Source organism: Sceloporus occidentalis, unplaced genomic scaffold (assembly GCF_023333645.1).
Source record: "Sceloporus occidentalis isolate IW3139 unplaced genomic scaffold, rSceOcc1.0.p SCAF_31, whole genome shotgun sequence".
Taxonomy (NCBI): Eukaryota; Metazoa; Chordata; class Lepidosauria; order Squamata; family Phrynosomatidae; genus Sceloporus; species Sceloporus occidentalis.
Window position 1 is genome coordinate 3514590 of NW_028317011.1, and position 24890 is coordinate 3539479.

The 24890-nt window shown below is 40.4% G+C and overlaps 1 protein-coding gene across 1 annotated transcript in view; it reads left to right on the forward strand.

Moving 5' to 3' along the window:
• The window catches only part of LOC149298738 (kielin/chordin-like protein), a 44082-nt gene extending 19392 nt beyond the window's left edge, over positions 1–24690 (forward strand). Inside the window, exons 11-53 of the mRNA XM_089487255.1 lie at positions 451–544; positions 888–967; positions 1658–1831; positions 2504–2597; positions 3142–3224; positions 3920–4013; positions 4710–4789; positions 4943–5028; positions 5369–5459; positions 5883–5982; positions 6519–6604; positions 6814–6907; positions 7460–7612; positions 7770–7876; positions 7988–8081; positions 8288–8461; positions 9144–9226; positions 9439–9532; positions 10135–10317; positions 11680–11850; positions 12349–12525; positions 12726–12811; positions 12927–13017; positions 13605–13687; positions 14151–14324; positions 14580–14759; positions 14888–15155; positions 15627–15709; positions 16052–16145; positions 16561–16734; positions 16862–16944; positions 17362–17482; positions 17567–17649; positions 17765–17864; positions 18073–18161; positions 19270–19372; positions 21764–21906; positions 22115–22287; positions 22413–22524; positions 23212–23313; positions 23747–23911; positions 24078–24375; positions 24473–24690. Coding sequence (XP_089343381.1) covers positions 451–544; positions 888–967; positions 1658–1831; positions 2504–2597; positions 3142–3224; positions 3920–4013; positions 4710–4789; positions 4943–5028; positions 5369–5459; positions 5883–5982; positions 6519–6604; positions 6814–6907; positions 7460–7612; positions 7770–7876; positions 7988–8081; positions 8288–8461; positions 9144–9226; positions 9439–9532; positions 10135–10317; positions 11680–11850; positions 12349–12525; positions 12726–12811; positions 12927–13017; positions 13605–13687; positions 14151–14324; positions 14580–14759; positions 14888–15155; positions 15627–15709; positions 16052–16145; positions 16561–16734; positions 16862–16944; positions 17362–17482; positions 17567–17649; positions 17765–17864; positions 18073–18161; positions 19270–19372; positions 21764–21906; positions 22115–22287; positions 22413–22524; positions 23212–23313; positions 23747–23911; positions 24078–24375; positions 24473–24690 — 5415 coding nt within the window. The remainder of the gene's footprint in view (positions 1–450; positions 545–887; positions 968–1657; positions 1832–2503; positions 2598–3141; positions 3225–3919; positions 4014–4709; positions 4790–4942; positions 5029–5368; positions 5460–5882; positions 5983–6518; positions 6605–6813; positions 6908–7459; positions 7613–7769; positions 7877–7987; positions 8082–8287; positions 8462–9143; positions 9227–9438; positions 9533–10134; positions 10318–11679; positions 11851–12348; positions 12526–12725; positions 12812–12926; positions 13018–13604; positions 13688–14150; positions 14325–14579; positions 14760–14887; positions 15156–15626; positions 15710–16051; positions 16146–16560; positions 16735–16861; positions 16945–17361; positions 17483–17566; positions 17650–17764; positions 17865–18072; positions 18162–19269; positions 19373–21763; positions 21907–22114; positions 22288–22412; positions 22525–23211; positions 23314–23746; positions 23912–24077; positions 24376–24472) is intronic.
• The last annotated feature ends 200 nt before the right edge of the window (positions 24691–24890 follow it).

A 24890-nucleotide genomic window follows, 5' to 3' on the forward strand; every position in this document is an offset into this window, starting at 1 on the left:
CTTGGATCTGAGACAAAATCCAACCAATATGTAGATGTCCCTCTGCTGTTTGTATATCAGTACCCAACTGTGGAACACATATATCAATTTACTGAGAGGGTTGTAAATAAATGGAACAGTCTCCCAGCAGAAGTGGTAGATGCTGATATAATAAGGGATTTTAAAAATGCATAGGAAAGGCATATGGCTATCCTGAATCTGAGATGAGGCTAATGGCTGACATTTCTATATCTGTGACATAAACACAATATCGCAGTGCTCTGTGGTACATGGACACCTATCTCTTTTTCACTCTTTTTTCACTACATGTGTGACATGCATAGTTCTTTATCACCTTAGTAAAGAAATATTGGCATAAAAAATGTTTGCAGACACACTCAGCTTGTTACTGTTACTACTGCTCTTGTGTTCCCCAGACTTCCTAATTTATCCTTTTTCATTCCCTTACAGAATAACCTGGTGCGATGTCTGCCTGTTCAGTGCCCTGCAGTTGCCTGCACCAAACCTGTTCCTACTCCAGGCCAGTGCTGCCCCTCGTGTCCAGGTACAATACTCACAAGGTGACAGAATAGCATGAGCACAGCATTACTTTCACCATTGTAGTCTTTACCCGTGGGTGCAAAGCATCATAGAATAGCTGGCACCTAAAGCTTTTTGGTGATTCTGGCGTATGGCTCTTTTGTACATAATTAAAGATATGCTTCATAGATAAAAACTCAAAGCCCACATAATCCTGAACATTACGTTAGATGGACACTTGTCAATATCGCTGACCTTGGCAGTTTTCCCTGCTCTGAGATGAATCGTACTCCCTATTGCAGCGATACAGAGGGATTGAAGGCACTGTGTTTGTGATGATCAGCTTCATTTTGTTCCCTTTGTTCTAGTGTGTGAGTTTGAGGGACGTCAGTTGTTACCTGGCCAGAATGTCACCTCTATGAATGGCTGTCAATACTGCACTTGTCAGGTGAGTAACAAGGAAAGAAGACTCATTGGAAATCTCCTAGGATTTGTCATTGATGATCAATAAACATATTTAATATTCCAGTCATTCTTTTTTTTTTTCACCTGTGCACAGTATCCAGTTTCAGATTCTTTTCTCCTTTCTGGCTCCAATAAGAATAATGAAATCCAATATTTTGAACGGACAGTGTCCTATTAGTGCCCAACATAATGGAGCGTATGTAACATTATTGATTAAAAGTCAAATAGTGGCAAATAAATAATGAAAATAGAAATATCTCAATAAAATTAAAGAAACATTATGGAATACAAAAAAATAGCAGAATAGCAGACCTTGGGATGTGTATAGGTACAAAAATAAGGAAAAAAGTGTTAACAATACAGCTAAATAGAGCTATAGTTCAACTACAGGGAAAAAAGAAATGCACACACAGGTTGATTGAACTTCATAATTGCTACAAATGAGACTTGAATAGAAATTTCAACAATACAGCTGTATGCATAATAACTGAAATATTCATTTAATACATAAAATAATATTTTTCCTGTATTTTACTGTTTCCTTGTCTTTCATTCCACTGGCACCCATTCTCCATTCTATGACTTTATAAATTTCAGCTATTTTCTTTGACTTCATCCCCCTGTACTCTTTACTCTCCCGGATTTACCCTGTGACCACCTGTGTTTGTCTTAGGATGGTGAGGTGCAATGTACTGATGCTGTCCATTGTCCACAATCCTGCACTCATGGTGTCAGACGTGGCTCCTGCTGCCCTGATTGTTCAGCCTGTGACTTGAATGGGGACATTATTCCTAATGGTGTCACTTTCCGGGGAAACGGGGATCCTTGTGATAGCTGTGTCTGTCGGGTAGGTCCATTTTAGTACATTGTGTACATTGTTCATCACGTCAATGTAATATTTGTTTCTGTTCAGTAATGGTTAGGCAGACGAGCAGTAGGTATGTTTATCCTGTTGGCTGATGGCTGGTGATATCATAAATAATATATCTTATTGCTACAGGTCTTTTCGGAAATAGTATCGCCATGTGGGTGCTCTGCAAATATCTTGACAGTCCTGCCTGGGAAAGTAGACACCTTATTTGCTGCCTGCATTATCAAAATGGGCTCTTGCTTCTTGAATAGTTCTTGCTGTCGACATTACATCTACAGTTGAATTATAGATTTTCAAGCAAAGTGTTCCTTTGGCAAACAGATGAGGGCTAACATTAATGGTTTTGTTTTCTGGGTGGCAGAAGAGTTATTGTCTCCTATTCTGTAAAGGCTCATATATTGGGATGTCCTTCTCATCTCCACAACTGAAAGGTAAAAAGGGGATTTCATCTAGTAGCAAATGAATTTGTTGTAAGCACATGTTTTGTTGTACATCAATTGAATATACTCTGGCTTTTAGTTAAAGCCATGAGAGTCCCAGTGTTTATGTATATCTGTCTCCATCTGTAAAATGGCGCAACAGCTTTCATTTATATGATTAAAAGAAGACTGGCATCTCATGAGGAAGATTTCTTTTTTTTTTGTTCAGGATGGCAGTGTGCATTGTGTCAGAGTGACTTGCCCAGAATTGACCTGTAAACTCCAGGAGGAGGTCCCAGGGGAGTGCTGCAAGCGGTGTCAAGGTGGGTGACTTCTAAATCTATGTCAATAAATGGTGGTAAATTTGGACATTATGTAACCTTGTTCAATCCATGATGACATTCCAAGCAATTGGAATTTTCGGGGCACATTAAATCCATCACGATGGGTTGATCCCATACATACTACTGCTGGGTTCCTGGTGAAATCAATTGCGAGCTCCATTTTCATGTGATTATGGCGATTAGTGAATAACAGCAATCATAGTCTATAAACATTGGCATTGTGTCTAATGTCCCTCTATTCCTACTTCAACACTTTATATATTGTCCCACAGGATGATCTGTTGTTTCCTCATCTAAGTTTATTGTTGCTGTAATCAGTGTGTGCCGTTTCTGTGCTGATCTTTGCTACAGTTTTGTTTCCTTGTTGTTTTGTAATGTTTTTCATCAACTGAACTAGTTGTGAGCTTAGAACACATAGAAAAAGAAGGTAAATGTTTTTGGGATTAAATGCATAAAATGTTCTCTTTGATATTGTTATTATTTATCACAATCACTATAACCCAATTCCTTCTTGCTCACCCAGGCTGCATTGATGGGATAACCAAGCGCAAGCATGGGGATGAGTGGAAACCTCAAGGAGAGCCATGTCAGATCTGCCGCTGTATGGTACAATATAATCCGATTCCCTTTTTCTGGTCCATGCCACACACTGACACATGTAACCTCTGCTATCTTTTCACAGACACAACTGCAAATTTCTGTACGCTGACACATCATACAGACCCTTCTACCAGTTGCATTTTTATGCTCCATTAACAGGATTTATTCTGTGCTTTTGTCAAAGGGACCTCACTGTGCTTTTGTTTATCCTTTCACCCACTCCAAAAATACATCAATGTCTGCTGTCCCCAGGGCCCCCACAAAGCACACTGAGGGGGCCATCTATTATGCTAAATCACCAGGAATAGTTCATTGATTTCCCAATTTTAACTCTTTGCACAAGAATTTCACTTTATAAATAACCTTTACTATTTCTTCTTCCAGTCGGTGGCTGTACCTGCTACCCTCTCCCCTAATTGTCAATAAAATCTGCTTTTTAACTAATCTCAATCCGGTTACCCCAAATTATCAGCAGTTTACTTCATCCCAATTTCTTTATTGCTATCACTTGTCAGTTTCTGTAAATAGCACTACTGCTTTATCCTTCTGATTGATAGGTACTGCTGTCCATATGTCCTGACACGGGTTTACCTGATATACTGCTTCTGTAACAATACCTGCTGCTCTTTCCCACCCGCTAACGCATTACCTTCTCAACCTAAATGCTTTCCCCTTGCGTTATATTGCTCTCTTTCACACAGGAGGGAAACATTCAATGTAGAAAACGCCACTGTGCCTCTTTATGCCGAAACCCAGCACCAGCCAGACCTGGCACCTGCTGCCCCGTCTGCGATGGTAAGAAACCCCCCAAAATGTGCATGTATATGTTGCTTCCTCACACCCTACCCTGTCATGTTATTTCACATGCCTCTCTATGTCCTGTTGTATCTTTGTGTACTACTTCCTATTCCATTTTCACATACTGCTCTCTGCCCTAGTTCCCGCTACCCTACATTTTTCCTGATTCCCAAACTGCATATATTATTTTTAACATTGTGGTACAATTTATTTGACATATTTTACATACATGATCTCATAATTCTACTATCTATATTATATTTATTTAAGGAGCTGTATTTTCATGGACTCCAGCGCATTTTACTGCATGCAGATCAATGCAGGCATGCTTTACCTGGCGCTACTAAAAGCATGGTGCATAAAAGCATATTCTTCTTGGTAGAACTTCTATTCAAGTTAATGGGAGCAGCGGCAGCCAATCACTTGTATGCTATCTGAACACTGGTGTTTTGTTGGTATATATGGCTAGCATTTTGTTGGCATATATGGCTCGCTGCTTTCAGTAGAGGCAGACAGGGGAGGAATTAAGTGAGACAGAAGCCTAATTTTCCAACTCCAGCTAGACGGTGCATGCTCATACTTGCATGCTGTAAACTGCATTGGGATCCATGCTGGATGGACTACAGAATGCATAAAACGCTTTAAATAATCATGGGGGCTAGACTGTTCCTTTAACACACAATTTCTCCTTAGGCTGTTCCTATCAGGGGCGTACTTATCTAAATGGACAAGCCGTAAGGAGTCCTGACCCTTGTACCCGCTGCACATGTCAGGTATGTTTAGCTGTTCAGTGTAGTCAACTAACAAATTAATATCTATCATACAGATATAGATGGTAAAGAAATGGTTCCATACGCTGGTACTGTTGGTACCTTTATGTGTTTGCATAATATTTATATGTATGTCTTTCTCTTTATGCTTTTCAGAATGGGAATGTTCAATGTGACCCCATACCGTGCCCTCCCACCATGTGCAGAAATCCATTACGGAAACCTGGGGATTGCTGTCCAAGGTCAGCTGTAATATGCATTTTGTCTTTTGTGGTATCCCCTTGTAAAAGAGTGATATCGCAGGTGATATACTTACCAGTCATCTCCAGTGATGGCTTTTCAAATGCTGTGAACAGGGTTTAACAATTTTGCCTCAGCTAACCAATCAGTTTAATTTGAGAGAAATGAGTGACTTCTGGGAATGTTAGACGGATGAAGGGACATGTTTTGGTGAAGATATGATTCTGGAGGATAAAGTAAACATTTGTTCTAAAGCAGTGACTTTACTGTCTCACCCTCTGGAATACATTGTGTCTTCTACATTGTGAAATTCTAATTTTGTTTTTACTGTTTCTATGGTAGGTGTGAGGGGTGTGAATATGATTCTCGGCTGTTTGCTGAAGGAGAGGTATTCACGGCTGCCCATGACCCCTGTCTGAGCTGCACATGTACAGTAAGTTCAGATGACACCATCCCTAAATTTGACTAAGACACTCAAAAGTGAACTAAGCCATGCAGTGGGGTCAGTGTGTCCTGGGCTGTATATGTGATTGAAAGAATGTAAAAATTTGGTAAATGACAATGATGAACTTAAGCTTTTGTTATCCTTCAGACATGGAGGTTTTTACTTAAGCTGTAGGGAGATGTACAGAGAAAGAGTAACATAGGAATCCTACCAGTTTAAGTGACAAATATGATATAAACTAAACAAAATCAATAATAATTATAGTATTTTTGTGTAACTAGTGTGGGTGTAAGAGGTTAGTGACATGATGTAACATAACTTTTTTCCTGCTTCAGAATTTAGTGATGGTCTTGTATCTATATATTAAAATGTTTAGGTTTATGTTTATTGTGTTTCTTCTGAATTTAATAGGCTGGAGAAGTATCGTGTGAGCATCTGGATAGGCGCTGTCCGCCAGCAAAATGTAGCCACCCAAGCAAAGTCAATGGACAATGCTGCCCTAGTTGTGAAGGTGAGATACTGAAATTACCACATTATATTGTCCTGCACAGACCCCGCTAAATGTCCACCAGGAGCAATGATTGGCAGACCCCTGCATATGAGAAGGATTAATGAATATTTGTTTCATTTTAGGAAAAAAATAAGATATACAAGTCTGTGACAAAACAACCTGGATATAAATGTAGGATTTTTAATAGACATTTCTCTATATTTCTAAAAAATAGATTTAGTCTTACCAAGAAATAGTTTAGCTTGATGGACATGACATCTTATGAGGGAAAGAGCCATGTACTATATATTGAACATTTATCATAAAGAGAATTACAGGGCAATGAGTGAAGCTTTAAAATAACCCTGGTTGTGACATGTCAACATTTTTGACACTTATGGTTAGTTGATGCTTGTAATAAGACATTGTGGTTAAGTAGGTCAAGAGCTACAGCAAAAGCTGTGCGTGGGTGAACGGAAGTAGATCTGTGGGAAACAGAATTATGATTTTTGCATGGATTACCATTGGTCATAATGTTTTTTGTCTTCTCTACGCAGTTTGTGAATTTGAGCGGCAGTTATATTCTCATGGACAGACATTCCAGCCCCCAGGACATGGTCCCTGTCTGAGGTGCACCTGCTCGGTGGGTATCATGACTCCTACCCACAACTCCATGTCCAACATTTAGTATACTGTATGCGCCTCTCTGATTTACCTCTAATCTAGGTCTCTGTCCACAGTAATGTTTTTTTTTCCATGATTAGATACTTATGGTTAATTTTCCCATTGTTTGAGTCCATTATTGTAGTGTAAAATTCACAGGCTTTGATACCTTCCACTTTTATCACATAGAACGGAAATGTCCGCTGTGTAGAAGAGTCATGCCCCCCCATATCCTGCCCAAACCCAGTGAGAGACCCAGAAAAATGTTGCCCAGTCTGCAAAGGTGAGTATGTAAACAGCCTAACTGTAGAAACTATATATCTTTAGTCATTATACTTCATTCAGATACAGTAGTATGAAATATTGTGTGAATGGATACAATTCAACTGGTCAGCAGACCATGATTAAGTCTTCAAAAACTCGACGTTGGCTGCGTAAATATTATCTCCAACAACAGAATTAAGAGTTAAATTATCATGTATTTATCAATTAATGATGTTGTTAACAGCAATGCAAGCAACAATGATGTTGCAGTAATCAGCAAGAAGAGATCCCACTTTGCAGACTTGCCTTTATGTCAAATGTATATATTAATGTATTTTCTCCTACAACACAGGAGTGACTCTGATTGTGTCTCTTTCTTTGTGTTTTTGTTTATTTATTTCCTTACATTTCATATTGAAAAGCACAAATTAAGTATGGGTTTACTTACTATTTTTGTTTGGTATTTGATGCATTACCTTGTGTGCATATAGTAAGGTATGTATGTTTTATCTGTACAAGCATGTGTCTGTGCTGTATGTCTCTCTCTCTCTCACTTGATCCTCTCTCTTAGTGTGTGTGCAGGATGGAGTTGAGTTCCTGGAAGGAGTGGAGTGGGAACCAGAGAGTGATCCCTGCAGTAGCTGTGCCTGTTTGAACGGTGACACCGTTTGTGGGGTTAGCCAGTGTCCACCGATAACGTGTCTGCACCCCACCCGGAGTGAAGGTGAGGGCCTCTTGTATAGAGCATCTTTGAGCATCACCAGCCCTACCTTATATATGACCTAGGCCACCTTCAATTGCACAACTGCATTATTTCTCTTATTTTACTATCCCATACAATCAGTTTAAGTATACTGGCTCACATCACTTCCGTATCGTAGGTGAATGCTGTCCAGTATGTGACACCTGCAGCTACAACCAGCGATTATACAGCAACGGTCAGATTTTCACTGATCCTGATAACCCCTGCCAGGATTGCCTGTGCCAGGTCAGTCTTTGTATACACGGCAATGAGATACCTATGCATCCAACACTGGGAATGGTTAATTATTTTTCTTTTTCTTCCATATGTGTGTGATACATTGATTTATCTGTATAGGATGGTACAGTCCAGTGTGCTCCTATTGTGTGTCCTCCTGTGCTGTGCTCCAAACCAGAGAGACAACCAGGTCAATGTTGCGCCAAATGTCCAGGTGAGTGTAACGGATGGCAAATGGGCAGGATCACAAAGAATGTGTAGCAAGAAACTAAATGCAGGATGGCAAAGGGGAAGGCTCATCACATGTAAATGTACTTTTTTATGTTATATGAACCTTAGGAGTATTATGGATCCCTGAACTCATATCTGTCAGTTCCCACACAACGTAACCATTTCATTAATCTGGATAATGCTATCCAGAATGTAGGTACCAGGACCAGATTTTCCTAGATGGAGAGCAGTTTTCCAACCCGATTAATCAGTGCCAGGAGTGTGGGTGTCTGGATGGTCAGGTCACATGCAAAGACAGAGGTTGCCCTGGGCCCATCTGCTCTTACCCACTGCCAGGGACCTGCTGCAACAACAACTGCAATGGTAAGAGGGGGATGTCCGAGGGATGACAGATACATGTGGAAATATTTTAGGAGAGGTACCAGGACTAGATGGGTGGAGAAGTTTGCAGATGCAAGTCAATGACTTTATCAGACAGTTGAGGAGGGTGGGTAAGAAGCAATGTTTGGATTTGTTGAAGTGAGGCACTGTGCAAAGGGACTAGTCCTGATTTAAACTTACTGCTTTATTTATGATATGTGCAATGTTAGGAGGGAGATGAAGTAAGCGGGTGTCAGTGAAATACTTGAGGATTATTGGGGATATTATTCAGGTGAACCGAAAGCAATTAAAATGCTTTTGGAATTGGTGAGGGTTTAGATGTCACAGTAAATACAGCATTTTACTGTCCCACACTCTCCTAATAGATTGTCAGCTCACAAGAGACATTATCTCTTTCTGTACTAGTATGTCTTGTGAATGTGCATGTTGTAAATTTGTATTTTAATGGTAATGATAATTTTGTATTGTAATAGCACTTTGGAATCTGCTGGTGTCATATGGATACAAAATGATTCTAGTGCAAAGTTTGAAAAGTGGTCTTATCACTGCAGCTACCAATAGAACTGCCCTGTCAATTGAGAAGACCAAAATAATCACATTATATTCATGACTAATTTTTAATTGTTATACTGCTGTTCTGTAACTATGGTTTCTATTCTTACAGGCTGTAACTATGCCGGGAAGGAATACCCCAATGGGGCAGATTTCCCTCACCCCACTGATAAGTGCAGACAGTGTCACTGCATTGTGAGTACAGATTCTGACCTTTGGCAATAGTAGAACATCTAAAGACAAAGTGCTTTACATGTGATATTATAAGTCGTTTGGTTACTACGTTCCTATTTTCTCACTAGAAAGAATTAAAAAGTTGTATTATTATAACCTTTTTCCGTCTCTTCAGCCCTAGTGTCATGCCTCTCTCCTTTCACTGTAGTGCTAATGTATATCTGTCTCTGTAGAATGGCAATGTGCAGTGTCTAACACAGAGATGCCCTCCACTGCTCTGTTCTGAACCATTTCCAGTCCCCGGAGAATGCTGTCCTCAGTGTCCTGGTGAGTTATTACATCTTAGGAAACATTAAAAAGTCATGCTGTATATTTCTTGGCTCACATACATTCCACATTTTGCTCACCAGCACATGTAGAATGCTGCACTCAAGTATGTGGGATGTGTTACGTGACTATGCTATTCTAGTATTATTATTATTATTATTTATTGTAGCACTGTATGATGGGTATTGACATAAAGCATATGCCATATTTTTCATTACTGACTGACTGCAATGTGTGCTCAATAACATTTATTCATTTGATGCAGGAAGGTTAACGTTTTGTATTTGTTTTTATATCTATTACATATATACTTTAATGTTTCCTCCAGCTTGTAATACAATTATTTTGACAACAGCAAAACTCTTGCATTTATTTGTTGATCCTGTCATTAAACTGTGGGTTAAAGGCTATGCAAAGACAAGTATTAAAAAAGAGTAGTTTCTCTGGGAATGTAATCCCCTTAATTATGTTATTCTCTCCAATACCCATCTAAAACAGCCACGTTTCATCACACATTGTGCAGTGCCTCATTAGGCTGCAAGTGTTGTTTCAGATCTCATGAATCCTTTCAATTAAGCAATAAATGTAATATCTTTCCATAGTGCCACCTGCTGACTGCCCCTATGCTGGGGTCACATACAGACATATGCAGCGTTTTTATGATCCTTCAGACAAATGCCGTGACTGCATCTGCAATAATGGCACTGTGACCTGCCAGAGAAAACCCTGCGCCCCTGCACCCTGCTCACATCCCCTTCAGGGAGACTGCTGTCGTTCTTGTGATGGTAAGGTCAAACCTGAGATCTTCTGTTTTAAAAAGGCATTATCGTTCTCCACAGTATTTGTGGGGACGGGCTTGATTGCGGAGTATTTAGTCATTGAAAATTAATACCCATTTAATGACAACGTGTCATAAAAAACACATTTCTTCTTCTTCTAGAATGTTTGAGATTTTTTATTATTAGTATTGTTGGATGAAATTCTATTACAGTGCTAAGTTAAGTTACAAAAAAGGGGATTTGCTGTATGCACTCATAATGCCAAAGGAGACGCTACCATCTAACAAATTAAGCAGTAGCTCAGGAGCCCTATTGTAGAGCCCTGCACGGGACTGTTTTCTTAATCCCGCTCCCGCTGAATTTCTGACCATTACTGCCCGCTCCCGCAACGTGTGTCTTCTGCTCCCGCAACATATGTGTCCAATCCCGCCCGCTTCCGCAAACATCATTCACAAACATTCATTCCCTCATTCATATACTCATTCATTCCCTCATTCACAGATACTAATAATTCACGGATACTCATTCATTCCCTCAATCACGCATCACCCCCTTATCTGAACTGCAGATTTCCCGAGCACTCCCACAAGGCTGCCTTCGCGTTGCTCGCACACAGCATCTCTTCTCTTGTCCCGCCCAGGGGAACCAGGAATGGAGCAGAGTCATGTGACGCAACGTAAATTCACTTTGACTCCACTGGGTTCCTGGGCGGAACAAGAGAAGAGACGCTGTGGGAGCAGCTCGAAGGCAGCCTTGCGGGAGTGCGCAGGATTACTGGGACCCGCAGGTACAGTGTCTGACCGCCCTCCCGCAACACCTGAAAAAAACACCCACACCCGCAAGTCCTCTACCCTTTTGTATAGGGAGCCTACAAATAGGATATAGAAAGAACAATTCCTCTTAAATTTTATCACTATAGTATACAGTTTTTTTAAATAAACAAGTGATCAAGTATTGAGTTCTTTTTTTGACATATATTTGCCCCTTTCCTCACTTATATTAGAGATGGATCTTATGATTTGTTTTGGCCTGGCATCCCAAAAAACAGGGCTGGGCTGGGGATGGCGAGGCAGGCCTGGCACTTTACGATGGTGATGAAGTAAGTGCTGTCGCACACTACGTTTCTGTGCTCACCTAGTGTGCAGCTAGCCTAACAACCTTGGGCCTCCACCTGCATAATGCATTGTCCCTAGTTCAAGAATCTGAACACTGTAAAATGTTTCTTTTATTTCTCCATATAAATATTATGTAATATCATTTGCAGAATGAGGAAATTAAACCATTTTGCCAACAAGTAAGGTTTTGAGTTGCCTGTACCTTTTTCCTCCTTGTTGCATGTAGATGACCATGCATATGTTGTGTTCTTAGGCTGCCTTCTGTCTGGGAAAGAGTTGGCCAATGGAGAGCAGTTTCCACAGCCGTCAGATCCTTGCTCCGTGTGTGTGTGCTGGGAGGGCAGCGTGAAGTGTCAGCCCAAAACATGCCCTGTCATCCACTGCCCCTACCCAGCTCCAGGAAAGTGCTGTAAGGAGTGTCAAGGTAAAGTAGAGAATACTGTTCAACTAGAGGCAACAAATAACCTTCTCATTGCACATAGAATATGGATATATTACCTCTAAGAAGATGCTTCATGGTGGTATTAACATGCCAGTAATGAGTTGTTTCTTTTAGAATCACTCACATTTCAGTTTAGGCTTAGGCCACCACTCTCATCAGGGTCTAGAAAGAGCCTCTCCTGTCCTCAAGTGAACTTCCAGTTGGCGTCAAAAGTGACCCCTACCGGAACGGAATGGCCAATCATGCGTGATTGGGCATTCTTTGAATAATGGTGTCCCTGCTGCAACAAAGTCAGGACGTACCAGTACGTCCTAATGGGCTTCTTGCCACAGGTTTAAAGGATGTAGCGGTATGTCATAAGGAGACTGAAGATATTTGTCATCAAAGACAAATATGCTGGACTTCACCAGACAAACACATGTCAAATGTAATTGGTGGACATTTAAAAATCTATGCTTCTTTATGTTTCATGCTCTGTAGACTGTCAGTACCTGGGAGAGGTGTACCTCAATGGGCAGGAGTTTTCTTCATCGCAGGATTCGTGCAGCCGTTGTATCTGCGCAGATGGATTTGTCACTTGTAGTAAAAAGCCGTGTTACAAAGCTGGCTGCACTCACCCCAGCACCCCACCAGGAAAATGCTGCCCAGTCTGCGATGGTACGACAGGAGCAATGTTATGTGCTCCAGTAATACAGAGGGGCTGCCAGTCTCTCTTCTTTGTTTTGGAGTTTGTTATTTATTCTTCCTCTATATTCTGTTTAAAATATTTTTTATTATGATCTGTATTTGGTGTGTTTTATTCCTGCCTTCTACTGTTCCAGAACTTTTCTTAAATCTCTTTTCTGCTTGATATACAGGGTGTTCTTATAATGGAATTGTTCTGATTAATGGTCAGGCTATTCCTGACCCCGCTAACCCTACCTGTTCTGAGTGTAGTTGCCGGGTGAGTAGCTGCTTTGATACATATCTGATTATGGAAATGTGAGTATTTTGTAATAAAATAGATACGTTATCAGCTGTCACGTTTACTTATATATTATTTTTTTCTCTTTTTTCAGGCTGGGTCTGTACAATGCGCACGAAAGTTATGTTCACCCACTACGTGCCCACATCCCGTAACTGGTCCATGTGACTGCCCAATATGCCAGGGTGAGACTCTCCAATGTGCCATCTTTTAGTGCATACATTGTCAGTGTTGGCACAGAACCATTGTGGAACAGCAACTCTTAAAATCCTATTCCACAATGTTTATTTGAACATGCAATCGTGGCAGTGGGCTAATTAATGCTTTCTTAATAGGTCTAGAAAGGTCTGCTTTTATAAAACATGGGTATAGAAAAAATTAAATGATTGACTTTCTTTTACATAAGGTAATATCCTGTATTCAGCACTTATAGCATTCTTGCCTTTGAGAAAAAGCCACAGTCTGAGAAGAACAATACTCAATTAGTTTTGCGTATCTTAACTAATTCCTGGAATACAATGTGTATATCTGTCACATGAAATAATAGATGTCTCCTAAAGTAAAAATAGGAAAAACATTCTGAATTAAACAATGAGTGTTTAGTTAGACTATGAATGTCTAATATGATGACAATGTTTAATGTGAATGATCTTATATTCCTGGTTCCTAAAGGTGTTACCTGATGGCCAAGATGGGCTTAGTGCACACTGAAAATTATTCTTTGTCGTATTTCACTCCCAGTGAAATTTATTTTATTTGTTCTTGATATTAGGCTGCCACTTCCAAGGTCGGAACTACGTAGACGGCGACGCTTTTACTTCCTCACAAAGTGAATGTGAGCAATGCCGTTGTATGGTGGGTATATAATCCAATAGCCAAGCATTACAATTCTGTTAACACTGAACTTGCACCCTGCCGACATAGCGCAGTGCCATGGTAACGCTAAACTAGCTGTTTACTAAATTATATCTAAACTAGTTGCCACGTTTTACTTGGGCTCTTTTTTCCATATTGATTGTCTGTTGTTTGACTTTGCTTGTATCCTTTCATCATAACTGACTTTCCAATGCATTGACATGTTGTGTGTTATCCTGGCTTATATCGTTTAATACACTTCTCCATAACCAAAATGTAATAATAAAGTGGTAATGACATTATTGGTGGTTTGAGCCACATAAAAGTCTTGTGAAAGCCAACATCTGAATTTAATGACCTTTCAGAGGCAGTGTCTTTACAAACTGTAAAGGCCACAGTATGTATATATATATATATATATATATATATATATATGTCCACTAAACTTCTAGTCTTTTAACAGAGGGGTCATGTTACATGCACACCAAAGGCCTGCAGCATGGTGAGCTGCCCACATCCAGCAGAGGACCCTTGTATGTGCCCAGTGTGTGATGGCTGCAACTACAATGGACAAGATTGTGTCAATGGCGAGAGCTTCCCGGACCCCGAGGATGATTGCAGTCGCTGCACCTGCAAAGTAAGATAACATGGGTGTCATGAAGAGGTGCAAAGAAAAGATAATTTAGTAAATGCTAGACTTTGTAGGAGCTACACAACTTGCTTATGTTACTGAGCTGGATGTGTCTAGTATCTAGAAAGAATTTCTAGAAAAGTCTGCATTTAATAGAGACATTTAGAGTTCTTATTCTGCATGACTGTATGCAGAATAGCTATAGGTGTAGGTTTCAGATCTTCTTATACTGTATGAGACATTTCCTATTTTACCCTACAGAATGGAGAGGTGACGTGCGTGTCTTTGCCTTGTCCACGTGTGTCATGTCTGCATCCTGTGACTCCTCCAGGAGAGTGTTGCCCACGATGTACTGGAATATGTAAACACAATGGACGGACTTACCAGAACGGTGATAGATTCCAACTTCCTGGGGATATTTGTACTACATGTACCTGCCAGGTAACTATCTAGCTAATCTATCCTGTTAAGCTGATGGTGACACTAAGTCTGGATATTGAAGGATAAGTCCTATGAGGGAGGGTATAATGCAGCTTTTATACTGAATTGAATGTGTGCTCCTCTTACAGAATGAAATGGTAAAATGCCAACGTCTTCCTTGCCCCCAAGACTGCACTCACCCAGTGCCCACTGGGTCATCCTGCTGTCCTGTTTGCAATCACTGTTTCTACGAGGGACAGGAATACCCGAACCGTCAGACATTTTCCTCCGCATATGACCCCTGCCAACGCTGTGTGTGTCTTGATGGGAGTGTAACCTGCACCGGTGTGGTGTGTCCTCCTGTATTCTGTGCCAACCCACTTACTAAGCCTGGTCAATGCTGTAAGGAGTGCCCAGGTAATGGGGAAAAGTAGAAAGTAGATGAGAGTGAGAGCTGAAAAATCAAACTGGACATCACTTGAAGCTCTTGTCCCTGAGATAACCTTAGATGACCTTAGCTTTTATTGTATTCCATGTTAACTTTTATTATGGTGCAATGTTGAAGTAAACAGTCCACAAATCCTGCAATTCTAAAGGAACTTTTAACTAATCCAGAGTCATTTTAAGTATAGAAAAATGTCAAATGGAACGTTTTTTATGGTATACTGGTACAGTCCATTCAAAATGCTTTCTGTGAGATAGACTTCCCTAGTGTTTTTTGCAATAATATATGAGAATATGACACCTATTGCTAGTATTTTTGTTTATCACTTTATCAATTTGACTATAATGTAAATGATGATATATATATATATCTATATCAGTATGTACAAAATGAAAGTTAATAAGGAGTATAACACTCTTATGTTCTCTCCCCGTGTCTTTCAGTATGTCGGTATCAAGGAAAGGAATATAAAGAGGGTGCGCACTGGGTACCAGCCACTGATCCATGCCTGCAGTGCACCTGCACGGTAAATATTATACTTCAACTAACCAAAGAAGCTAAACCATGTTTATTTAAGTACCGATTTTTAGATAAAAAGCCTACAACATACTCTACACAACAAACTGTTAAAAATGGATATAAAGAGACTGAATCTCAGACACCAAATCAGCAAATTAGCAGTATGTAATTATTATATACCCATTTCAAGTAAATAATTATTCACGTGAACGTGTTATGCTCTAGGAATTCCCTACATGTCGTAGTTCTTTGCTTGTATAATTTCCGAGCATTGTGTGTGATGGTCTTGGTTTCTCTGAGGTGGACTGAGAGAAGAAGGGTTTTTTGAGTATTGGCATTTTTCTTCCAGGCAGGAAGCGTGCGCTGTGAGCCTCCCTCTTGCCCGTCACTGCCATGCACCCAACAGGTGACCGACCCAGGAGCTTGCTGCCCTCGATGTAGGGGTGAGTTCTGCCCAGTCTAGTATGGACTACGCAGTCCTCAGTGTTTTACTGTAGCCTGCATGCATGCTTATAGCTTTAGTTTATGAGCTTTGGGATTTGTCAAGAATAAGATCGTATAGTGTAGGGTTCTATCTTCATACCATCTTCATTTCTTTTAAGTGTATGCCAAAATTGATACGCTATAGAACACAAGAGTCTTGTAGTATTATAAAGTGCTGCTTTATATGTATGTAGCTTTATCTGATGACTAGATTGTAATTGTTCAAGTCTCACATGATAATACTTTGTCTAATAGCCAAGCACCTCTTTCTGTGCAAGTGTCATCCAATATGAATTGTGGTAATCCAGTGTATATTTTGTCCTCTTTAGTGCAGCATATACGAGAAACATTTCTACAAGGTTATTTATGTTGCAGGGTGTGTATATCATGGCCGGGAATACAAAGACAACAGTAATTGGCTCTCCAGCCTGGATCGCTGCATGTCCTGTATGTGTGTAGATGGCATAACAACTTGCTCCAAAATAGAGTGCGTTATTTCTTGCTCCAATCAGATCACACTCCCAGGGGAATGCTGCCCACTATGTGCAGGTGAATACGTCTGTGCGGTATTCTCCAGTGTTTCCATGTATTTATCACTTTGCTTTGGCGCTTTGTCCTAGTTCCTCATTGCTTGTATGTCCCTCTGTGACGAACTATTTCTGTGCATTTCTTTCAGACTGTATTTCTAATAGTAAAGTGCATGTTACTGGGGAGAGTTTTCATCCGTCTGATGATCCTTGTGAGATCTGTACTTGTGAAGTAAGTAATGACTCTATATAGACATTAAACTGCACATCTTAATGAGGCGCACTAAGTAGAGCAGATGAGGTCTCCATTATAAAGACTGCACATTAGATAATTACAACTTGGAAATGTAGTTACTGTCCCTGATTAATATTACAGCAACAGCATTAGGTTTTGATTCCGCATACATTACACACACACATTATATATGTATATATATATATATATATATATATATATGTGTGTGTGTGTGTATAAGTTATATATATATATATATATATATATATATACACATAATATAACAAGAGGTTATGCAACTTGTTTGCTGTGTTATGATCCAATGATACACCTCCTTTACAAAATGTAATATTGTTGCAGATTGTTTTTTTTGCTTTTCAGTAACTTATCAATTAGTTTCATCCTTATATTTAGCGTTTGCCAGATGGCCGCCAGTATCGACGTTGCAGCAGGAAACAGTGCCCTAGCCTACTGGACTGCCCCCGGAGTCACATTCTTCCTCCTGCCCCTGGCCAGTGCTGTGCTAGTTGTGCCCGTGAGTGTTGGAGTACTAAGCACAATGACATGCTTTAGGTAATGTCTAGGCCAGTTTCTGACTTTTGGCTTGTCCAATTTACAGAGGCTCTTAGTAACTGCACAGACTCTATAGTGGGCAATGAGATCCAGGCGACAGATGATCCCTGTTATACTTGTCATTGCAAGGTACTGATAAAAATACTCTTATTTGTTATTACGACCAATTGCATTGTAATATACATGGCACAATTTAAAAAAACAAAAACATTTATAATAATATGACTTGTATTGCTCTCCTAAGGATCTGACGTGGATTTGTGTTCATCGCCCCTGTCCCATCCTAAGCTGCCCTCGATCAGAGCAAGTCACCCTCCCTGGATCTTGCTGCCCTTCCTGCAAAGGTAAGAACCAAACCTCCTATGTACTCAAATCCATTACTGGAGTAAACATTCCCTTATCTTTCAGACTGAATCAAAATCTCTGTCCCCAACCTAATTTTAGAGATTTTACCTCTTTATGGTTGTCTTCACCAGCTCCCTTAATCATACTCTGTGTAGATAAAGAAGTAAAGAGCATAACACACATTGAGTATTCTTCTTCATCCCGCAGAGTGCCTGGTGGAGAATGAAGGACATCGGGTTCCTGATGGAGAAACCTGGAGAGATAGACAAGATCCTTGCGTGACCTGCACTTGCACTGTTAGTCCTATATTGACATACAATATTAGTTTCGAATATGTAATTTAAGCAATTAAGAATACTAATGGAAAACAAGGACTATAGTTGTTTACTATTAAGTAACATGCCACAAGCAATGTTAAAAGTGCCTTTCGCAGCTTTAATTTGTGCGTGCTAAATGGCATATGTCTATTGAGTGTACTCACAAAAGAGATAGTTGACAGGGGAGTTGACAGCACTATACATAATGAAGATACAACTCCAGAGAGCTTCCCCTGTAGGAAGAGCTTGGTAGGCCTTGTATAATGTACAGTTAAATCAGTGAGATTTATTCAAACTCTCCTCGTCCATTGAATTATGCTTTATAGAGGGGTAGCTCAGCCCTTTTCCTTGGGGAAAATTGCCAGTGTTGGCACTTCATAATGAATAGTGAAGTGAGTGTGCTAAAACCACAACTATCCAGCAAACTCTCTAGCCAACTTTCTCTTTATTGAACACCCTTTTGACTACCTGAAGCAGTACAAAATACCCCCCCCCATCCTTCAGCATATAATATTCAGAACATAAGCCAACTAGTCAGTTCTTAATCATTCTGCACACGGATGTTGGCAGCTTTCTCAGTGTTTTGCTTTTCTTGGTATTAAAATTTGTTGTTTTTGTTGCTGTAATGTGACCATCACCTCTGAACATCTCTTTGAAATGTCATTAACAGAATATGATGGTAATTAGCAGTCATACTGGGTAGTGCCTAATATGAACATTAGAGATCAACACTCTGATTGGGCCTTCAACTTCTGCTTTTCCCAGAATGACCAATCATTTCTGTTTACACCTTTTGCATCCCTTTTTTTACATATATATATCCTGTTTTATTTAAACATACCACTCCGATGTTATTTGGTTTCGTCAGTAAATATTGCATCATATTGTGCCATGTTCTGACTAGTACCTAGAGTTGAGTATAACTTGTTCTCTCCTTCTCTAACATATCTCTTATTGTCTTATAGTCACTGTTCATTCCTGCCAAGCACTGATTGCCTCCAGATGCTGTGTCTCTGTTTTATTACGCTGTTGTGTACCCTTTCTCATCTTTACAAGGTATAATCTGGCCAAATCTTGTATCCTGCAGCTGGGGCATGTGGAATGTCAGATAGAGGAATGTCCTCCAACACAGTGTCAGCCTGGAGAGCTAAGGGTCAAGACACCTGGGACGTGCTGCCATGTCTGTCAAGGTATGCATTGCTCCTCTAGATTATAGTAACATAGTAACATAGTTCATAAGGTTGAAAAAAGACCAAAGTCCATCAAGTTCAACCTATATACATATTGTGTCCCTACTGTGTTGATCCAGAGGAAGGCAAAAAACCCTTATGAAGCAGATGCCAATTGCCCCATACCAGGGGGAAAATTCCTTCCCGACTCCAAATATGGCAATCAGAATAAATCCCTGGATCAACGTTCTGTCCCTATTAATCTAATATCCATAACTTGTAATATTATTGCTTTCAAGAAACACGTCCAGGCTCCTTTTGAACTCTTTTATTGAGTTTACCATCACCACTTCCTCTGGCAGAGAGTTCCATAATCTCACCGCTCTTACTGTAAAGAACCCCCGTCTGTGCTGGTGTAGAAACCTTCTTTCCTCCAGCCGTAGAGGATGTCCCCTTGTTATAGATACAGTCCTGGGTATAAATAGGTCCTGGGAGTGATCTCTGTACTGTCCCCTTATATATTTATACATAGTTATTAAGTCCCCCCTAAGCCGTCTTTTTTCCAAACTAAATAACCCCAATTCTGATAATCTTTCTGGGTACTGTAGTCCTCCCATTCCCCTTATTACTCTGGTTGCCCGTCTTTGAACCCTCTCCAGCTCCACTATATCTTTCTTGTACACTGGTGCCCAGTACTGTACACAGTATTCCATGTGTGGTCTGACTAGTGACTTGTACAGGGGTAGAATTATTTCCTTGTCGTGGGCATCTATGCCCCTTTTGATGCACCCCATGATTTTATTTGCCTTAGCAGCAGCTGCCTGACACTGGTCGCTACAGGTAAATTTACTGTTAACTAAAACTCCTAAGTCCTTTTCCATGTCAGTCGTCCCTAGTGTTTTCCCATTTAATACATATTCCCAGCCTGGATTTTTCTTCCCCATGTGCATAACCTTACATTTATCTGTGTTGAACCTCATCTGCCACATCCCAGCCCAAGCCTCCAACCTATGCAGATCCATTTGTAATCGTGCGCTGTCCTCTATTGTGTTAACCACGTTACAGAGCTTAGTATCGTCTGCAAAGATTGATACTTTACTATGCAATCCCTCTACAAGGTCATTAATAAATATATTAAAAAGAATAGGACCCAAAACTGACCCCTGTGGTACCCCACTAGCAACAGTCACCCACTCAGAGTATGTACCATTAATAACCACCCTCTGTTTCCTATCACTGAGCCAGTTACTTACCCACATACACACATTCTCCCCCAGCCCAAGCATTCTCATTTTATGTACGAGCCTTTTATGTGGCACCGTATCAAATGCTTTGGAAAAATCAAGATATACGACATCCAGCGATTCACCCCGATCCAGTCTTGAGTTCACCTCCTCATAAAAGCTGATCAGGTTAGTTTGACAGGACCGATCCCTTGTAAACCCATGCTGATATGGAGTCATACACTTATTTTCATTGAGATACTCCAAAATAGCATCTCTTAGGAAACCCTCAAACAGTTTACACACAACAGAAGTTAAACTAACAGGCCTATAATTCCCCGGGTCACTTTTTGTCCCCTTTTTGAATATTGGCACAACATTTGCTATGCGCCAGTCCTGGGGAACAGACCCTGTCACTATAGAGTCCTTGAATATTAGAAATAGGGGTCTGTCTATTACATTACTTAACTCCCTTAGAACGCGGGGGTGAATGCCATCTGGACCTGGTGATTTGTCTATTTTGATTTTTTTTAGGCGGCACTGCACTTCTTCCTGGGTTAGACAGGCGACATGTACTGGGGCAGTTATCTCATCCTGCTGTATATTACCTGGCATTTCATTTTCCTCTGTGAATACAGCAGAGAAGAATATATTTAATAGATTAGCTTTTTCCTGATCCCCGTCTATAACTTCTCCCTCATTACTTTTTAAGGGGCCAACGCTTTCATTGTTAACCTTTTTACTATTTATATAGTTAAAGAACATTTTGGGGTTTGTTTTACTCTCTTTGGCAATGAGTCTTTCTGTCTCCAATTTTGCTGCTTTTATCTGATTTTTACATATTTTATTTTTTTCCCGATAGCTTTTTAGTGCTTCCTCACTGCCTTCCTGTTTTAGTAGCTTAAATGCCTTTTTTTTGCCATTTATTGCCCCCTTTACATTTTTATTTATCCACATTGGTTTTCTCTTGTTCCTGACTCTTTTATTCCCAAATGTGTGATGTGTTGGTTTAATTCTGTTTTACACTATGCATTAATGATATTGTTGTAGTGAGGCCAGGCAGCGCTGATGGAGGTCATACAGCTGTTATTTGGTGCCAGGGTTGAACATCCTTTCCCTAGGTATTACTGTGTATATTTGTCAGGATAATGCAGTGAGGATGCTTGTTCTCGTTTTCTTCTTCCTATAGCTCCTGCTGTTTCCTGCTGGTATCAAGGCCAAAGGTTCCTCTCCAACGAGCACTGGCAGGTGGATGAGTGTACAGCCTGCACCTGTGTATCAGGGGACGTGCACTGTCATAGCGAGAGATGTCCTCAAGCGTCTTGCACAGCGGTGAGTGCTAAAACTAGACAATAGGCGTAACATTTCTGTAGACTACCCTTCCATTTACACAGCAGTGGTTTGCATTAGTGAAGCTGTAGATATCAGTTTGTTCATTACGTCCGGGATAAATAAAATGTACAGTTCAAAATGTTTTGATGCGGTGAGACCGCCAGTAGATTATAGTGTTGTCTATGTTCTATCACTTTGTTTTCCTTAGGATGAGACTCCAGCTCTTATCCCTGGGATGTGTTGCCCACACTGTATTCCCCGGCCTGCCACTTGTATTGCTTTTGGAGATCCTCACTACAGGACCTTCGATGGGAAGATGTACCACTTCCAGGGAAGCTGCACCTATGTCCTGAGTGAAGATTGTGAAGGAGGAGATTTCAGGTGAGTTGTAACCTATTTGTTATGATAATATTTTCAGAGCTATCTTTTTGCAATTGTGTGTACAGCTGTTTGTACAATAAGTGATAAATGTTAATTTTATATAAAAATTACCAATTTTCTTTCAGCATTCATGTGACAAATGATGACCGTGGGCAGCGTGGTGTGTCCTGGACCAAGGAAGCGACTGTGCTGATAGGGGATGCTGTGGTTCATCTCCTACAGGACTGGGTTGTGATGGTAAGGAGAGGTGGCAAACTGGGTACACACCCATGATTGAGAGGATAACAAAGGTGTATGAGTGAGTGTATGACTTACTTTCCACTAAATTGATAAATTTATACCAGCCATCATACCCTAAAAGGCCACCCTGGATGTGTCTGTGTCAAGAGAAAATGCAGAAGCATGTACACAATATAGATTGTATCTGCCAAGTAAGCAGTTTTCAGAAACAGTCTAGACCCAAAACTGTATTCATATATTTAAATACATGTTGAAGGTTATTGCATTCCTTAGTTACTGCAGTTAGAAAATTAGACTTCTGTCTCATTTAACTCCTTCCCTGGCTGCCTCCACTGAAATAGGTAAGAAATAGTATGTAAACTTTTTTTGTACAAGCTCAGAAACACTCTGATAGAAGTCATAATAGACTTTCATTTGTTCCTTCAGTCTGATGATTTTGCCTGTCCTAGACAGATATGCTAAAAGTGACCACATATAAAGTAAATAGATGTTAAATAATGCAAAATCAATAGTGTGTGAGTGAAAATGAATGTACGGTAATTGTACATGCCAATTTTGGAAACCAACCATTTCCAACTATAGTGTTCTATGCTACCAAGACATTTGTTTTATTGTTTAAATATATTTTTTGATGATTTTATGGTTTTTACACATTCATATATTTCAATATTTTTTGGTCCACAGGTGGATTATCAAACTGTAGAGCTGCCTTTCCTTAAGGAACCTTATATTTACATAGAAAGGAAAACAAATACAATCTTACTGAATAGTAACATTGGTGTAAAGGTAAGTAAGTTTCTTTCACTCCAGTACCATCACCTAGTGAAAACTAAGGCAAAACACGTACTAAAAGTAGATGGGTGCGCTAGAGGGCATATAATGAGGGTATAGTGCTTGGCAAGAGCTCCCTCTAGTGGAAGTGCGGTGATAAATAACTTGATGGTACATGAACAGACAGGCTGTATTGGCGGCACTGGATAAATGAGCAGCGATGCTCTGGTGGAGGCACAGGCATAAACAAACACTAGGTTGGTGGCATTGTTAAAGTGTAACCCCATCTTTTAGAAAAATACCAGGGACTGAATATTCTTCATGTGATGACTTATTAAGAATATTGGGAAGACTTTGCATATGTATTGTTTGTCTCGATTTTCTTCTACCCACAATCTCTGAAGATGTGCCCAACACCTCCCTTCTTTCTTTGTGACACATCATTCAGGTGCAGTGGAATGGACGCTCTCACTTGGAGGTCAGTGTCCCTGGTACATACCGCGATCACCTGTGTGGCCTGTGTGGGAATTTCAACAATTATCCTCAGGATGACTTCCGGGACAGAAGGGGACAGATCCAGCTCTCGGAAGCAGCCTTTGGGAACAGCTGGAAGGTGAGTGTGTGTGAAATAGGCATAATGGTAATGTTTTACAGTGATATCATCTCACTTCCTACTACTCAGCCCCCAGAGGTGCAAAGGCTATGAATGGGTGCAAACATTATACATCAAGTTGCCCATGAAGACTAATCATGAAAGTACGTGCTCTTTCCTGAAACAGGTGCAGAGCAGTAATGATTCTGCCAGTGGCTGCTGGGATGGTCAGGATGTGGACCCATGTAAGCAGGCGGGGTATCGTGCTAGAAAAGAAGCCAATGGACGTTGCAAGCTGTTGAAGTCCAGTGTATTTGAGGCCTGCCATCGAGTGGTCCCACCAGAGATGTTCTTTGCATCCTGTGTTTATGACCTCTGTGCCTGTGGAGCAGGCGATGAGTGTTTATGTGATGCACTGGAGGCCTATGCATCAGAGTGCAGAGAGGCTGGAGTCATCCTGCAGTGGAGGTCTCCTGCGCTATGCGGTAATAATACTCTATATACCTCTATATTTTCTTCTTTACCTAGAAACAAACCCCTGTGAATAAATATATGTTTATCATTTTTTTTTTCTTCCTACAGCGGTTGGCTGTCCCCATGACAGAGGCTATGTGTTTGATGAGTGTGGTCCTCCTTGTCCCAAAACTTGTTTTAACAAGGATGTCCCGCTTGGTGTCCTGGAGTCTCACTGTTTCAAGCCTTGTGTCCCTGGTTGTCAATGTCCTGCAGGGTTGGTGGAACATGAGTCTCATTGCATTCCTCCAGAATCCTGCCCAAAAATTATCCATGGGAACCTGTGAGTTCAACTACCTAGCGGACACTAAGAACTTGACTGTAGTTTGGTTGTGTTAATCAACCATTATCTACATCATCTGCCATGCATCAGCTGACAATGGGATTATATTTAATATGTGTCTTCTTCAGTATGCTTCTATCATTTCCCATCCATCGCATTTTCCAGATTAATTTAAATGTCCCGTTTGGCCTGGTGACCTTTTAT